The following is a 17,940-nucleotide window of genomic DNA, read 5'->3' as shown; positions in this document are numbered from 1 at the left end:
TTCTGTCTCCTAGAGATGAACATACTTTGGTGCGAAAAGTGCAAATCAATCCCAGAACAACAGCAAAGGACCTTGTGAAGATGCTGGAGGACACCATACAAAAGTATCTATATCCACAGTAAAACGTGCCCTATATCGACATAACCTGAAAGGCCGCTCAGCAAGGAAGAAGCCACTGCTCCAAACCGCCATAAAAAAGCCAGACTATGGTTTGCAACTGCACATGGGGACAAAGATCGTACTTTTTGGAGAAATGTCCTCTGGTCTGATGACACAAAAATATAACTGTTTGGCCATAATGACCATCGTTATGTTTGGAGGAAAAAGGGAGAGGCTTGCAAGCCGAAGAACACCATCCCAACCTTGAAGCACGGGGGTAGCAGCATCATGTTGTGGGGGTTCTTTGCTGCAGGAGGGACTGGTGCACTTCACAAAAGTGATGGCATCATGAGGACGGAAAATTATGTGGATATATTGAAGCAACATCTCAAGACATCAGTCTAGAAGTTGAGGCTTGGCCACACATAGGTCTTCCAAATGGACAATGACCCCAAGCATACTTCCAACGTTGTGGCAAAATGGCTTAAGGACAACAAAGTCGAGGTATTGGAGTGGCCATCACAAAGCCCTGACCTCAATTCTATAAAAAAATTTGTGGGCAGAACTGAAAAAGCGTGTGCGAGCAAGAAGGCCTACAAACCTGACTCCGTTACACCAGTTCTGTCAAGAGGAATGGGCCAAAATTCACCCAACTTATTGTGGGAAGCTTGTGGAAGGCTACCCAAAACATTTGACCCAAGTTAAACAATTTAAAGGCAATGCTACCAAATACTAATTGAGTGTATGTAAACTTCTGACCCACTGGAAATGTGATGAAAAAAATAAAAGTTGAAATAAATCATTCCCTCTACTATTATATATATATGTATATATATATGAATGAATTTGATGATATAAGCTTGAAGCTCATTTAAAAACAGTACGGGACTTGAACCAGGAAGTAGGCAGGACGTTCATAGCATATTGGTAAATGTTGACGCATGGCTACCTTCACCACAACATCCCATCTGCTGTACTACACTGGCAGATTATGAAATATTTTTGAGAGTAATTTGGTTAACATCATGCTTTTGAAACACACACAGTTGCTCTTCACATCAGATGAAAACATTTTTAATGGTAAATTGAATTGGCTACAATCACACAATACATTATTATAACCACTGAAAATATTCTGTATACATTGTAGGCTAAACTATACATTTATTGCTCTGATAAATTTGCAAGCTATCATAGTTATTATCATACAGTACAATGTTGTGGAATTCTTTACGTATGTGATCTGAGATAGCAGCAACAACAACAACAAAAAGGTGAACATTGTCCAGCGAGGGTAAAAAAAGGGGAAGTGTTTTGAGTCATAGTTCTTTAAGTTTTCCTTTGTTACCAAAGTAGCTTTGTACCTCAGGAAAGTGTTAATAAGCTGTTATTGCAGTAACGGAAGATGTTTATCAATCAAATCCTCTTGGCTCAAATCAATCCTCTTGGCTGGACAGTTGAAGATGTTTATCAATCAAATCCTCTTGGCTCAAATCAATCCTCTTGGCTGGACAGTTGAAGATGTTTATCAATCAAATCCTCTTGGCTCAAATCAGTCCTCTTGGCTCAAATCAATTCTCTTGGCTGGACAGTTGCTTGCTGCCAGTGAGGCTCTTGGAGGCGGTGGCACATGAGGGGGAGGTAGAACCACCACTATACCCAACGAGCCCTTCAGTCTTCAGTCTGGGGGAAGCCTGATTGGAGTTGGGGGGGGTGCTCATAGGGGTGCAGGTCCTCATCTTCACTCTGATGCCCACTGTCTCCTCTGATATGGGCCTCCTCTTCTGCCTTGGCAGCCTGAGAGATGGACATAATAATGATAACTTTATTTGTAAAATCCAATTGAAATGGTATGCCCACTCCCAGATCAACCGCTTTCCCCCAGACCTAGACATAGTCTTGGGCTTGAATTTAGACCACAATTTAGTCAGATCTGGATGGAACAAAGGCCTGCATTGCAGAGGTCTCCTCTGCTCAGTTACTGAGGTTACTATGACTACTATGCTGGTCTCTCAGTTACTGGGGTTACTATGACTACTATGTTGGTCTCTCAGTTACTGAGGTTACTATGACTACTATGTTGGTCTCTCAGTTAATGAGGTTACTATGACTGCTATGTTGGTCTCTCAGTTATTGAGGTTTCTATGACCACAATGCTGGTCTCTCAGTTACTGAGGTTACTATGACTACTATGCTGGTCTCTCAGTTAATGAGGTTACTATGACTGCTATGTTGGTCTCTCAGTTATTGAGGTTTCTATGACCACAATGCTGGTCTCTCAGTTACTGAGGTTACTATGACTACTATGTGTCAGGATTTGGCCAGGGTTGTTCCGGGTTTTGGTCACTAGATGCCCCCATTGTGCTTTTTGACCTTATGTTTTTTCCCTTGTTCCCCATTATTATTTGCACCTGTGCCTCGTTTCCCCTGATTGTATTTAAACCCTTAGTTTCCCTCAGTTCTGTGCTCTGTGTTTGTATGTTAGCACCCAGCCCTAGTGTTCTGTGTATTCTTGTCGATTCCGGTGGATGCTCTTGTGGAATTCTGTTTTTGAGTATCTCTTGAGGCTTTTTGTGCTATTCCTACCACCTTTTGGATTTGCCATTTTTGTATTGAAGGACTTCTCCTTTTTACTTTATTAAATACACCGTCTTAAGTACTGCTGTGTCTGCCTCATCTTCTGGGTTCTGCTGACTATTCGTGGCTCAGTTGGTTAAGTGACTATTTCTCACTCCGGAGACCCAGGTTCGCAACCGGGTCCTGACAGAAACACAGAGCCAAAAATGAACCCAGAGGCAGCCAGTTCCCAGGACCTTTTTGCCATGCTGTCCCACCACCAGGAGACTGTCCAACGCCACGAAGCCGCCCTGGTTCAGCAAGAGGCCTTAATGGCTAGACATTCTCATCTTCTGTCGGAGATGCTGACTTCCATTAACCTCTTACACCTATGGTGGCGCTATTTCATTTTTGGAAGAAAAACATTCCCGTTTTAAACAAGATATTTTGTCACAAAAAGATGCTCGACTATGCATATAATTGCTACTGTTCGAAAGAAAACACTCTGACGTGTCCAGAAATACAAATATCTTCTCTGTGCGTGCCCTTTAACGTGAGCTTCAGGCAAAACCAAGATGACTTGGCATCCAGGAAATGACAAGGATTTTTGAGGCTCTGTCTTTCATGATCTCCTTATATGGCTGTGAACGCAAGAGGAATGAGTCTGCCTTTTCTGTCGTTTCCCCAAGGTGTCTGCAGCATTGTGACGTATTTGTAGGCAGATCATTGGAAGATTGACCATAAGAGACCACATTTACCACGTGTCCGCCCGGTGTCCTGCGCCGAAATTGGTGCGCAAAAGTCACCTGCCAGTATTTTTCCATGGGGCACAGAGAGAGAAGCAAGCTTCCACGAACTGCATGTCAATGAAGAGATATGTGAAAAAACACCTTGAGGATTGATTCCAAACAACGTTTGCCATGTTTCGGTCGATATTATGTAGTTAATCCGGAAAAAGTTTCACGTTGTAGGTGACTGCATTTTCGGTTCGTTTCGGTAGCCAGGCGCAATGTAGAAAACGGAACGATTTCTCCTACACACAGACGCTTTCAGGAAACACTGCGCATCTGGTATGTGGCTGGGAGTCTCCTCATTGAAAACATCAGAAGCTCTTCAAAGGTAAATGATTTTATTTATTTGGTTATCTGGCTTTTGTGAAAATGTTGCGTGCTACATGCTACACAAAATGCTATGCTAGCTTTGCATACTCTTACACAAATTAGTCAATTTCTATGGTTCAAAAGCATATTTTGAAAATCTGAGATGACAGTGTTGTTAAGAAAAGGCTAAGCTTGAGAGCAAACGCATTATTTTAATTTTATTTGCGATTTTCAGAAATCGTTAACGTTGCGTTATGCTAATGAGCCTGAGGCTTAGTCACAATCCCGGATCCGGGATGGGGAGTTTCAAGAGTTAAGCAAATATCTGATCGTCTTACCCCGGCAACAGTTCCCGTCCCAGTACCTCAGATTCACGTACCCATGGCAGTTAACCCCATGGCTGAACCTCGTCTTCCACCTCCCCAACGGTTCTCAGGTGATCCAAGTGCTTGTAAAGGGTTTCTCACCCAATGTTCTCTCTCCTTTGAGCTACAACCCTCGTCGTTTCCCACCGACCGGTCTAAGATCGCTTATATCATCACCCTGCTGTCGGAAAAAGCCCTGGCCTGGGCTACTGCTGTGTGGGATGCCCATAGTTCCTGCTGTGCCAGCTACTCTGCCTTTGCTGAGGAATTCAAACGAGTGTTTCAAGGCCCAAGCAGTGGTTCTGACTCAGCCAAACAGCTCCTGACTCTCCACCAAGGTTGGCGCAGCGTGACGGACTATGCCATCCAGTTCCGCACGGTGGCAGCAGCAAGTGGCTGGAACAACGAGGCGCTCACGGTGTGCTTTCTGAAAGGCCTTTCTGACACTATCCAAGACGAACTGGCCACTCGGGAACCACCGGACAATCTCGAGTCCCTGATCAATTTGGCCTCACGCATTGACCAGCGTCTGAGAGAGAGAGAACTCAACCGTAGACCTCTAGCCCCTATCAGTCCCAGCTCCGAGTCCCCACCTTTATCCTCGCTGGCTCCATCGGAACCCATGCAGATTGGACGCATCTCCCAGGCTGAGAGAGACCGCTGGATGAGGGAGAGACGCTGTCTATATTGCGGCAAACCGGGCCATTTCCGTTCCACGTGTCCCGGGCTCCAGGGAAACGCTCTGTCCCGTACAGACCGGGGGGAACTGTAACGGGAAACATAACCTCCTCCCATCCGTCCAACTCCCGTCTGCTCATTCCAGTCACCCTCTCCTGGGACAACCACAAGCTTCACCTTCAAGCCTTGGTAGACTCTGGAGCCGCAGGTAACTTCATGGATGGTGTCTGGGCGAAGGAGAATGGCGTTCCCTCTGAACCTCTAAGTGAACCCATGAGGGTCACTACATTGGATGGAAGCCCTTTGGGATCTGGACTTGTCACTCATGTCACTACCTCCTTGCGACTTTCAGTTTCACAACACCAGGAATTGATGAACTTTCATTTGATCTCCTGTTCCGAGTTCCCTCTCGTCCTTGGATACCCCTGGCTTCACAGCCATAACCCTCACATCGACTGGTCTATGGGCACTATCAAGCAGTGGGGTCCTACGTGCCAAGCTACTTGTATTTTCCAGAATTCCCCGAGTTCTACTCCCGAGTCTTTAGAATCCATCGACCTGACCCGAGTTCCCGAGTGTTACCATGACCTCAAACTGGTGTTTAGCAAACAGAAGGCCACCATGCTACCACCCCATAGACCTTACGATTGCCCCATCGACCTGTTTCCGGGCACTTGCCCCCCCAGGGGTCGGATCTTTTCCCTATCTCCACCCGAACGAGCTGCTATGGATACCTACATCAAGGACGCTCTGGAAGCAGGCCTCATGCGTCCATCCACCTCCCCGGCGGGAGCAGGTTTTTTCTTTGTGGCCAAGAAAGACGGTGGATTACGTCCTTGCATCGACTACCGGGGACTCAATGCCATAACCGTCCGTAACCGTTACCCGCTACCCCTTATGGCCACAGCCTTCGAGCTGCTCCAGGAAGCAGTTGTTTTCACTAAGCTTGACCTGCGGAACGCATACCATCTTGTGCGGATCAGACCTGGTGACGAGTGGAAGACCGCTTTCAACACGCCTACTGGTCACTATGAATACTTGGTGATGCCCTTCGGCCTGACCAACGCCCCAGCGGTGTTCCAAGCGCTCATAAACGATGTGCTTAGGGATATGCTTAACATATTTGTGTTCGTTTACTTGGATGACATCCTCATCTTTTCGAGCTCCCTTCAAGAACACACTAAGCATGTCAGACAAGTACTCAAACGCCTCCTAGACAGCCATCTGTACGTTAAGCCGGAAAAATGTGAATTCCATTCATCCCGAGTACAATTCCTGGGATTTGTAGTGGAACCCGGTCGAGTCCAAATGGACCCCAGGAAGGTAGGGGCGGTAGCGGATTGGCCCACCCCCAAATCCGTTAAGGAAGTTCAACGTTTCCTGGGCTTCACAAACTTTTACCGCAAGTTCATCAAGAACTTCAGCTTGGTGGCAGCCCCTCTCTCAGCTTTAACCAAGGGTGGCAATGCAAGGTTTTTGTGGGGAAGAGAAGCTGAGACGGCCTTCCAAGGACTCAAGCAGCGCGTTCTCTCTGCTCCCATCCTGATACTACCGACTACGGATGAACCATTTGTGGTGGGGGTAGACGCATCAGAGGTTGGTGTTGGAGCTGTCCTGTCTCAGAGGGGTGAAGACAAGAAGCTTCATCCGTGCGCTTTCTTCTCACACCGGCTTACCCCGACTGAGAGGAACTACGATGTGGGGGATCGTGAACTCCTAGCGGTTAAGATGGCATTGAAGGAATGGAGACACTGGCTCGAGGGGGCTTCTCACCCGTTTCAAGTGCTTACGGACCACAAAAATCTGGAGTATATCCAGCAGGCGAAGCGGTTGAACTCTAGACAAGCTAGATGGTCTCTTTTCTTCAATCGATTCCAGTTTATCCTCACCTATCGGCCCGGGTCGAAGAATCTCAAACCGGATGCCCTGTCCCGAGTCTACGCTCCTGCCATTCGAGATGACACGGACATGCCTGTCCTTCCTGCTGCTAAGATTGTGGCTCCGATCTCGTGGCAAGTTGAGGATACCGTGAGACGTGCTCAAGCTAGCGAACCGGACCCGAAAGGAGGTCCTGCCAATCGGTTGTTTGTCCCCAAGGCAGTGAGGACTCAGGTCCTTCTGTGGGGGCACTCCTCTCGCCTCACCTGTCATCCGGGCGTAGGTCGCACCTTGGAGTTCATCCAGCGTAAGTTCTGGTGGCCTACCATAAGAGAAGACGTTGCCACTTTCGTCAATGCCTGTCCCGTGTGCTGCCAGGGCAAATCTTCTCACCTCCGCCCTCAAGGACTCCTTCACCCTTTACCTGTTCCTCACAGACCCTGGTCCCATATCTCATTGGACTTTATTACTGGACTTCCTCCATCCCATGGCAATACTACTATCTTAGTCATAATCGACAGGTTTTCAAAGGCGGCCAGGTTTGTCCCTCTGACTAAGTTACCTTCTGCCAAGGAAACGGCTGAGTTGGTAATTAATCATGTGTTCCGAGTCTTCGGCATTCATCAAGATATGGTTTCTGACAGAGGTCCCCAGTTCGCCTCAAGGTTTTGGAAGGCCTTCTGCCAACTCATGGGGGCTTCTGCCAGTCTATCTTCAGGGTACCATCCGGAGTCCAACGGCCAAACAGAGAGGATGAATCAAGAGCTGGAAACCACCCTCCGATGTATGACTCGTGACAACCCGTCCACATGGTCATCCTTTATTGTTTGGGCCGAATACGCGCACAACACCTTGCGCTCCTCCTCCACTGGTATGTCCCCGCACGAGTGTCAGTTTGGCTATGCTCCTCCATTGTTCCCGGACCAGGAGGCAGAAGTCAGAGTGCCTTCAGCCTTGAAGTTCGTCAGACGCTGTCGGCTTATGTGGAGGAAGACCCGTCTTAATCTTATGCGTTCCTCACAGAGGTACCAACAACAAGCCAACAGACGTCGCTGTCCCGGGCCTACCCTGCGCCCGGCCAGAGAGTCTGGCTCTCCACAAGAGACTTACCTCTACGGGTGGAGTCTCGCAAGCTGTCCCAAAAATACATCGGTCCCTTCAAGGTTGCCAGGAGAGTTAACCCAGTTTCTTATCGCCTACACTTACCCAGATCCCTTAAGATTAATCCCACATTTCACATTTCATTGTTAAAACCTGTTGTTTTTCTCCCCTTGTCCCGGCAGACAGACCTCCCCCTCCGCCTCGTGTCATTGGAGGCCAGCCGGCTTATACCGTCCATCGGATACTGGATTCCCGCCGGGTGCAGCGGTCCTGGCAGTATCTGGTGGACTGGGAAGGCTACGGTCCCGAGGAGCGCTCCTGGGTTCCTGCCAAAGACATCCTGGACCCTGACCTCATTCGTCAGTTCAGGGCCCTCCACCCTGAGAGAGCTGGTAGGAACGTCAGGAGCCGTTCCTAGGGGGGGGATTCTGTCAGGATTTGGCCAGGGTTGTTCCGGGTTTTGGTCACTAGATGCCCCCATTGTGCTTTTTGACCTTATGTTTTTTCCCTTGTTCCCCATTATTATCTGCACCTGTGCCTCGTTTCCCCAGATTGTATTTAAACCCTTAGTTTCCCTCAGTTCTGTGCTCTGTGTTTGTATGTTAGCACCCAGCCCTAGTGTTCTGTGTATTCTTGTCGATTCCGGTGGATGCTCTTGTGGAATTCTGATTTTGAGTATCTCTTGAGGCTTTTTGTGCTATTCCTACCACCTTTTGGATTTGCCATTTTTGTATTGAAGGACTTCTCCTTTTTACTTTATTAAATACACCGTCTTAAGTACTGCTGTGTCTGCCTCATCTTCTGGGTTCTGCTGACTATTCGTGGCTCAGTTGGTTAAGTGACTGTTTTTCACTCCGGAGACCCAGGTTCGCAACTGGGTCCTGACACTATGCTGGTCTCTCAGTGACTGAGGTTACTATGACTACTATGCTGATCTCTCAGTTACTGAGGTTACTATGACTACTATGCTGATCTCTCAGTTACTGAGGTTTCTATGACTACTATGCTGGTCTCTCAGTTACTGAGGTTACTATGACTACTATGCTGGTCTCTCAGTTACTGAGGTTACTATGACTACTATGCTGGTCTCTCAGTTACTGAGGTTACTATGACTACTATGCTGGTCTCTCAGTTACTGAGGTTACTATGACTACTATGCTGGTCTCTCAGTGACTGAGGTTACTATGACTACTATGCTGGTCTCTCAGTTACTGAGGTTTCTATGACTACTATCTTGGTCTCTCAGTTACTGAGGTTACTATGTGGCATGGCAGTGATGGCACTGTTGTGGAAGATTCCTACCTCTGGTTCAAAGATTTCACACTTCACCTCGATGGGGAGTTTGGTCTGAAACGTGCCATCATCCAGAGTGGTGTGAGAGCCTGTGCAGAAGGCCTTGTTCTAGGCGACAGAAAACGGAATTGGATTGCTCAAATAGAGAAATACGATATGATGCTAGTGATCTCGCTGAGACTGATGTGGTTCTACAGTAGTCTGCTTTCCTCCGCTGAATAGCTGTCAGCTTGCCACATACAAATGATGATTTTTGTTCCCTTTTCCCTATTTCAAATCATGTGATAGACAGTGTGTAGATGTAGTGTGGTACTGTACTCACTGCAAATTCACAGTCCATCATTTTACACTGGGTCAAATCGACGTCAGGAGTGTTCTTAGCACAGACCGTCTCTCTGATGGTGAACTCTACAAAGTAGGCCGGACCCACCACCCACTGTATACTTTGAACTTGAAATCTACTGAAGAAAAATATAAACGCAACAAATAAAGTGTTGGTCCCATATTTCATGAGCTGAAATAAAACATCCCAGAAATATTCCATATGCACAAAAAGCTTATTTAGCTCAAATTTTGTACACACATTTGTTTACATCCTTGTCAGGTAAGATTTCTCCTTTGCCAAAATAATCCATCTACCTGACAGGTGTGGCATATCAAGAAGCTGATGAAGCGGCATGATCATTACACAGGTGCACCTTGTGCTGGGGACAATAAACAACAATGTGTGGCAAATAAATCCAGTAACAGAAGCAATCATGAATGTTACCTCGTTAGTCAGAGACCTCCAGACACTCATTACACTGTCTTCTGAAGCTTTAGAATGGGTAGCTGAAGATATAACTTGCAAAATCTCTTCACAGGCAATCAGAGAGAGTTGAGTGGAGTGGCAGTTTTATCACACAACACAATGCCACAGATGTCTCAAATTGGCATACTGGCTGCAGGAATGTCCACCAGGACAGTTGCCAGAGAATATAATGCTCATTTCTCTACCATAAGCCGTCTCCAATGTCGTTTTAGAGAATTTGGCAGTATGTTCAACCGGCCTCACAACCGCAGGCCTCGTGTATCCACGCCAGCCAAGGACCTCCACATCCGGCTTCTTCACCTGTAGGATTGTCTGAGACCAGCCACCCAGACAGATGACTGAACTGTTGATTTGCACAACCAAATAATTTTTGCACAAACTGCCAGAAACCGTCTCAGGGAAGCTCATCTGCATGCTCATCGTCCTCACCAGGGTCTTGACCTGACTGCAGTTTGGCGTCGTAACCGACTTCAGTGGCCACAGGCATGCGGTTAACTCATGTCAACATTGTGAAAAGAGTTCACTATGGTGGTGGTGGGGTTATGGTATGGGCAGGCATAAGCTATGGACAATGAGCGCAGTTGCATTTTATTGATGGCAGTTTGAATGCCATCGAGGTCCATTGTCGTGCCATTCATCCGTCACCATCACCTCATGTTTCAGCATGATAATGCACGGCCCCATGTCACAAGGATCTGTACACAATTCCTGGAAGTTAAATGTCCCAGTTCTTCCATGGCCTGCATACTCTAGACATGTCACCCATTGAGCACGCTTGGGATGCTCTGCATCGATGTTTATGACAGCGTGTTCCAGTTCCCGCCAATATCCAGCAACTTCGCACAGCCATTGAAGAGGAGTGGAACAACATTCCACAGGTCACAATCAACAGCCTGATCAACTCTATGCGAAGGAGATGTGTCACGCTGCATGAGGTAAATGGTGGTCACACCAGATACTGGCTTGTTTTGATCCAAGCCCCTACCTTTTTTCTAAGGTTTCTGTGACCAACAGATTCCCAGTCATGTGAAATCCATAGATTAGGGCCTAATGCATTGATTTCAATTGGCTGATTTCCTTTATATGAACTATAACTCAGTAAAATCTTTGACATTTTTTCATGTTGCGTTTTATATTTTTGTTCAGTGTAGTTTTATACAACATCAAGTTTTTAATTGTGAACGACACATCTATTCCCTTCAAATTACTCTTCTGATTTTTGTTTCACCGTCTGACATGGTGGATTACATTCTACTCCTCTCCAATAGCAAAACATTTCATATCTGACATACAGTTGAAGTCGGAAGTTTACATACACTTAAGTTGGAGTCATTAAAACTCGTTTTTCAACCACTACACAAAATTCTTGTTAACAAACTATAATTTCGGCAAGTCGGTTAGGACACCTACTTTGTGCATGACACAAGTCATTTTTCCAACAATTGTTTACAGACAGATTATTTCACTTACAACTCACTGTTTCACAATTCCAGTGGGTCAGAAGTTTACATACACTAAGTTGATTGTGCCTTTAAACAGCTTGGAAAATTCCAGAAAATTACGTCATGGCTTTAGAAGCTTCTGATAGGCTAATTGACATCAATCATTTGAGTCAATTGGAGGTGTACCTGTGGATGTATTTCAAGGCCTACCTTCAAACTCAGTGCCTCTTTGCTTAACATCATGGGAAAATCAAAACTAATCAGCCAAGACCTTTTGTAGACCTTCACAAGTCTGGTTCATCCTTGGGAGCAATTTCCAAACGCCTGAAGGTACTACATTCATCTGTACAAACAATAGTACGCAAGTATAAACACCATGGGACCACACAACCGTAACACTGCTCAGGAAGGAGATGTGTTCTGTCTCCTAGAGATGAACGTACTTTGGTGCGAAAAGTGCAAATCAATCCCAGAACAGCAAAGGACCTTGTGAAGATGCTGGAGGAAACAGGTACAAAAGTATCTATATCCACAGTAAAACGAGTCCTATATCAACGTAACCTGAAAGGCCGCTCAGCAAGGAGAAGCCACTGCTCCAAACCACCATAATAAAGCCAGACTACAGTTTGCAACTGCACATGGGGACAAAGATCATACTTTTTGGAGAAATGACCATAATGACCATTGTTATGTTTGGAGGAAAAAGGGGGATCCTTGCAAGCTGAAGAATACCATCCCAACCGTGAAGCTCGGGGGTGGCAGCATCATGTTGTGGGGGTGTTTTTGATGCAGGAGGGACTTCACAAAATAGATGGAATCATGAGGACGGAAAATGATGTGTATGTATTGAAGCAACATCTGAAGAGATCAGTCAGGAAGTTAAAGCTTGGTCGCAAATGGGTCTTACAAATGGACAATGACCCCAAGCATACTCCCGAAGTTGTGGCAAAATGGCTTAAGGATAATAAAGTCAAGGTATTGAAGTGGCCATCACAAAGCCCTGACCTCAATCCTATAGAAAATATGTGGGCAGAACTGAAAAAGCGTGTGCGAGCAAGGAGGCCTACAAACCTGACTCAGTTACCCCAGCTCTGTCAAGAGGAATGGGCCAAAATTCACCCAACTTATTGTGGGAAGCTTGTGGAAGGCTACCCGAAACGTTTGACCCAGGTTAAACAATTTAAAGGCAATGCTACCAAATACAAATTGAGTGTATGTAAACTTCTGAACCATTGGGAATGTGATGAAAGAAATACAAGCTGAAATTAATATTTCTCTCTCTACTATTATTCTGACATTTCACGTTCGTAAAATAAAGTGGTGATCCTAACTGACCTAAGATAGAGAATGTTTACCAGGACTATCAGGAATTGTGAAAAACTGAGTTTAAATGTATTTGGCTAAGGTGTATGTACACTTCCGACTTCAGCTGTAGGTCTACAACAGGACGGTCTCACAGTCCTGCATTCTAGTTCCTGTTACGTTGAGGAGGATGAAGTAGTTTGGCGATTCATTCTATTGTATTTCTGGAGGATCAGATTGGTCGTCTCCGCTAGGATGGGGTCATCCAGCTGCACTACTGTTGGACAGTCTGGGCACGTGTCGACGATGACCGTGGCAGGCACTGAACACAAGGTCAAAGGTTAGGGGTGTTACAGTTCACTACAGGCCGTCGCTACACGTTGGTAAAACCAAAGGTTCAATGCACCAGTAAGTCATTGAACTGAAAAGGTTTTGTGGTTACAGTAGCTACTGTATATTGTTCCTGACCTCATGACCTGACCAGTGAGCCCTACTGAGTCTATATAAACAGACTCTACCTTGTTGGATGGCACATTTATAGCTGCGCAGTTCCACATTCTTCCCAACAGAGATAGATGCCATACAATGCCCATACACCTGTGGAGTGGTAAGAGTTGTTTAATTCACAGATCCCACTCTCCACTAGGCTGGTGCCAGATGGTGCTTACTCCGTTGTCAAGTTTAGCATGACAACTCCATGACTGGCATTGTCTAACTCCCCACTCCCTATAAGCCTAACTCCCCACTCCCTATAAGCCTAACTCCCCACTCCCTATAAGCCTAACTCCCCACTCCCTATAAGCCCAACTCCCCACTCCCTATAAGCCCAACTCCCCACTCCCTATAAGCCTAACTCCCCACTCCCTATAAGCCTAACTCCCCACTCCCTATAAGCCTAACTCCCCACTCCCTATAAGCCTAACTCCCCACTCCCTATAAGCCTAACTCCCCACTCCCTATAAGCCTAACTCCCCACTCCCTATAAGCCTAACTCCCCACTCCCTATAAGCCTAACTCCCCACTCCCTATAAGCCCAACTCCCCACTCCCTATAAGCCTAACTCCCCACTCCCTATAAGCCTAACTCCCCACTCCCTATAAGCCTAACTCCCCACTCCCTATAAGCCTAACTCCCCACTCCCTATAAGCCTAACTCCCCACTCCCTATAAGCCTAACTCCCCACTCCTTATAAGCCTAACTCCCCACTCCCTATAAGCCCAACTCCCCACTCCCTATAAGCCTAACTCCCCACTCCTTATAAGCCTAACTCCCCACTCCCTATACGCCCAACTCCCCACTCCTTATAAGCCTAACTCCCCACTCCCTATAAGCCCAACTCCCCACTCCCTATAAGCCTAACTCCCCACTCCTTATAAGCCTAACTCCCCACTCCCTATAAGCCCAACTCCCCACTCCTTATAAGCCTAACTCCCCACTCCCTATACGCCTAACTCCCCACTCCCTATAAGCCTAACTCCCCACTCCCTATAAGCCTAACTCCCCACTCCCTATAAGCCCAACTCCCCACTCCCTATAAGCCTAACTCCCCACTCCCTATAAGCCTAACTCCCCACTCCCTATAAGCCCAACTCCCCACTCCCTATAAGCCCAACTCCCCACTCCCTATAAGCCTAACTCCCCACTCCCTATAAGCCTAACTCCCCACTCCCTATAAGCCTAACTCCCCACTCCATATAAGCCCAACTCCCCACTCCCTATAAGCCTAACTCCCCACTCCCTATAAGCCTAACTCCCCACTCCCTATAAGCCTAACTCCCCACTCCTTATAAGCCTAACTCCCCACTCCCTATACGCCTAACTCCCCACTCCCTATAAGCCTAACTCCCCACTCCCTATAAGCCTAACTCCCCACTCCCTATAAGCCCAACTCCCCACTCCCTATAAGCCTAACTCCCCACTCCCTATAAGCCTAACTCCCCACTCCCTATAAGCCCAACTCCCCACTCCCTATAAGCCCAACTCCCCACTCCCTATAAGCCTAACTCCCCACTCCCTATAAGCCTAACTCCCCACTCCCTATAAGCCTAACTCCCCACTCCCTATAAGCCCAACTCCCCACTCCCTATAAGCCCAACTCCCCACTCCCTATAAGCCTAACTCCCCACTCCATATAAGCCCAACTCCCCACTCCCTATAAGCCTAACTCCCCACTCCCTATAAGCCTAACTCCCCACTCCCTATAAGCCTAACTCCCCACTCCCTATAAGCCTAACTCCCCACTCCCTATAAGCCCAACTCCCCACTCCCTATAAGCCCAACTCCCCACTCCCTATAAGCCTAACTCCCCACTCCATATAAGCCCAACTCCCCACTCCCTATAAGCCTAACTCCCCACTCCCTATAAGCCTAACTCCCCACTCCCTATAAGCCTAACTCCCCACTCCCTATAAGCCTAACTCCCCACTCCCTATAAGCCTAACTCCCCACTCCCTATAAGCCTAACTCCCCACTCCTTATAGGCCTAACTCCCCACTCCTTATAGGCCTAACTCCCCACTCCCTATAAGCCTAACTCCCCACTCCCTATAAGCCTAACTCCCCACTCCCTATAAGCCTAACTCCCCACTCCCTATAAGCCCAACTCCCCAATCCCTATAAGCCTAACTCCCCACTCCCTATAAGCCTAACTCCCCACTCCCTATAAGCCTAACTCCCCACTCCCTATAAGCCTAACTCCCCACTCCCTAAATGCCCAACTCCCCACTCCCTATACGCCTAACTCCCCACTCCCTAAATGCCTAACTCCCCACTCCCTATAAGCCCAACTCCCCAATCCCTATAAGCCTAACTCCCCACTCCCTAAATGCCCAACTCCCCACTCCCTATACGCCTAACTCCCCACTCCCTATAAGCCTAACTCCCCACTCCCTATAAGCCTAACTCCCCACTCCCTATAAACCCATACATCCCTATATGGTAGACTGCTTACTGGTACGTTAGCTACATCCTTTACTTCACATTTCTTCCACGGCTTCTTGCTAATCACATGACACTTTGTCTCCAGCACGTCTATGGTCAGGTTGAACAGCACGCCTGCTCCTTCCTGGGGAGAGAGGTGGAGGTAGGGAGGCAGATGCTCCACTAAAGGAGTGGAAAGCTCAACAATGCGTGCAATAGCAATTTAACAGCTCAAATATTATCATTTGTCAAATACTCTCATTACTGACCAATTTACATGTATTTACTTTAGGGGGTTGTAGATTTCGCAAACACTTTAGAACTTACCTCTCTTGGACACTAGAGGGCAGTATCAATTTCTAATAGAGAACCATACAAGCTGTTGTGATTTGTTAAAACAGAAATTATACAACTATACACAGCACCTTTACTCACCTTTATCTTTTCTGTAAAATTTGTGCTCAAAAGACAGGAAAATAAAAACTTTTGCATTGTTTCATTAACTATAAAAACCCTTTTATTAAACAGGAAGAGTAGTACAGTAGCTAGTTTAAAAAATTTTTTTTAACCTTTATTTAACCAGGCAAGTCAGTTAAGAACACATTCTTATTTTCAATGACGGCCTGGGAACAGTGGGTTAACTGCCTGTTCAGGGGCAGAACGACAGATTTGTACCTTGTCAGCTTGGGGGTTTGAACTTGCAACCTTCTGGTTACTAGTCCAATGCTCTAACCACTAGGCTACCCTGCCGTTGACTAGCCTCACCCCTGTCTACTGGCTGACATCATAGACTCTGTTGAGGCTGAGGATGAATCCTTCGGTGAGGTCAGAATTGATCTGGTCCAGGCCTTCCTCTGGACCTCCGGGCCCTGGCACACCACCGCAGGGGTCACCGGGGAGGGGCTACCCCCATGCCAACACACACACACAGGGCCACCAGCCACACACAGACCCACATCCTTACTGTACACAGCACCCCGTGTTAGCCTGGTCGCTCATGCTAATGAGGAAACGAGGCTAAAGAAGCTTGGGCTGCGGCCCAGGGGGGCGTACCATACGTAGACTGAGAGGGGTAGGAGGAGAGGACGTCCAAGGCCCCTACAGGAACTCAGCTAGTCAACTTTGCCCTCTTCCCCAGAACACATGCAAATACAGCTTTATCTGCAGTTGACCAATTACTTTCCGTACATTTAAACATTGAGTGAGGGGTTTGGGCTCGGTGTGGAAATAGACAAATATTTACCCTCACTCAATGGGAGGGGGGGGGCAGTAGCCTCGAGCTGCCTGTTGGGAAATCTGCAGGAATACTACCTATCGCCATTGTGACCTTAAGCAAAGAAACCTATGTACTCAACAGCCCCATGCTCTGCCACAGTCCTATGCTCTGCCACAGTCCCATGCTCTGCCACAGTCCCATGCTCTGCCACAGTCCCCTGCTCTGCCACAGCCCCCTGCTCTGCCACAGCCCCCTGCTCTGCCACAGTCCCCTGCTCTGCCACAGCCCCCTGCTCTGCCACAGCCCCCTGCTCTGCCACAGTCCCCTGCTCTGCCACAGTCCCATGCTCTTCCACAGTCCCTGCTCTGCCACAGTCCCATGCTCTGCCACAGCCCCATGCTCTGCCACAGTCCCCTGCTCTGCCACAGTCCCCTGCTCTGCCACAGCCTGTTATGTAGCAGGCTGGGTACTATAAAATAAAAAAATAAAAAGTATTTCCATGCAAATGGATCAATAATTATTGTATACAAATATTGTATTGTGCTGTGTCTTTATGGATCAGGGACTCTGGGTGTAACTGCTTCTGTTTCTTGGACCAGATACTGTGCATCTCAGTTAACGTGTTTTGTTTTCCAACATGGAATGTAAAACATGTTTGCAAATAATGAAACATGTAGCCTGGGTGCCAGTCTTGTTCTGTTTAAGTAGTGAACTTGTCATTCTGATTGACAAACAATGCCATGCAGTGATTTATCTTTTGTATACTGGATGTTAAATGCAGAAAAGGCTTAATGGCAGAGGAAGCCCATCAGGGATATTCCCTGAACAGCACAGTGGAATTGCTCTGCTCTGGTGCAGTTTCAGCAAGGCTGACTGAATAACAAAGTAGCATCCTGTCCATATCAAAGGTTTATGAAGTGGATTAGGCATATCCATCACATGTACTATCTTCATCACTCCTATGCTCATCCTCATACAAAACCAATCAAACCCACCTCAACAACACTGTCTCAAACCCACCTCAACACTGTCTCAAACCCACCTCAACAACACTGTCTCAAACCCACCTCAACAACACTGTCTCAAACCCACCTCAACATCACTGTCTCAAACCCACCTCAACAACACTGTCTCAAACCCACCTCAACAACACTGTCTCAAACCCACCTCAACACTGTCTC

At 47.1% G+C, this 17,940-nt stretch overlaps 1 protein-coding gene across 1 annotated transcript; it reads right to left on the bottom strand.

The window, feature by feature from the left end:
* Window positions 1–1,651: 1,651 nt before the first annotated feature.
* Window positions 1,652–16,501, bottom strand: si:ch211-284e20.8 (uncharacterized protein LOC563738 homolog). Its single transcript, XM_064936099.1, is given in 11 exon segments — window positions 1,652–1,812; window positions 1,815–1,896; window positions 9,080–9,178; window positions 9,393–9,506; window positions 12,773–12,831; window positions 12,834–12,947; window positions 13,144–13,222; window positions 15,575–15,688; window positions 16,309–16,400; window positions 16,403–16,469; window positions 16,472–16,501. Coding segments are annotated over 11 exon segments (1,011 nt in total).
* Between the last annotated feature and the right edge of the window lie 1,439 nt (window positions 16,502–17,940).

This window comes from Oncorhynchus masou, chromosome 24 (assembly GCF_036934945.1).
Source record: "Oncorhynchus masou masou isolate Uvic2021 chromosome 24, UVic_Omas_1.1, whole genome shotgun sequence".
Classification (NCBI taxonomy): domain Eukaryota; kingdom Metazoa; phylum Chordata; class Actinopteri; order Salmoniformes; family Salmonidae; genus Oncorhynchus; species Oncorhynchus masou.
Note: the sequence above shows the minus strand (reverse complement) of the source record. Positions and strands in the feature narration are given on the sequence as shown.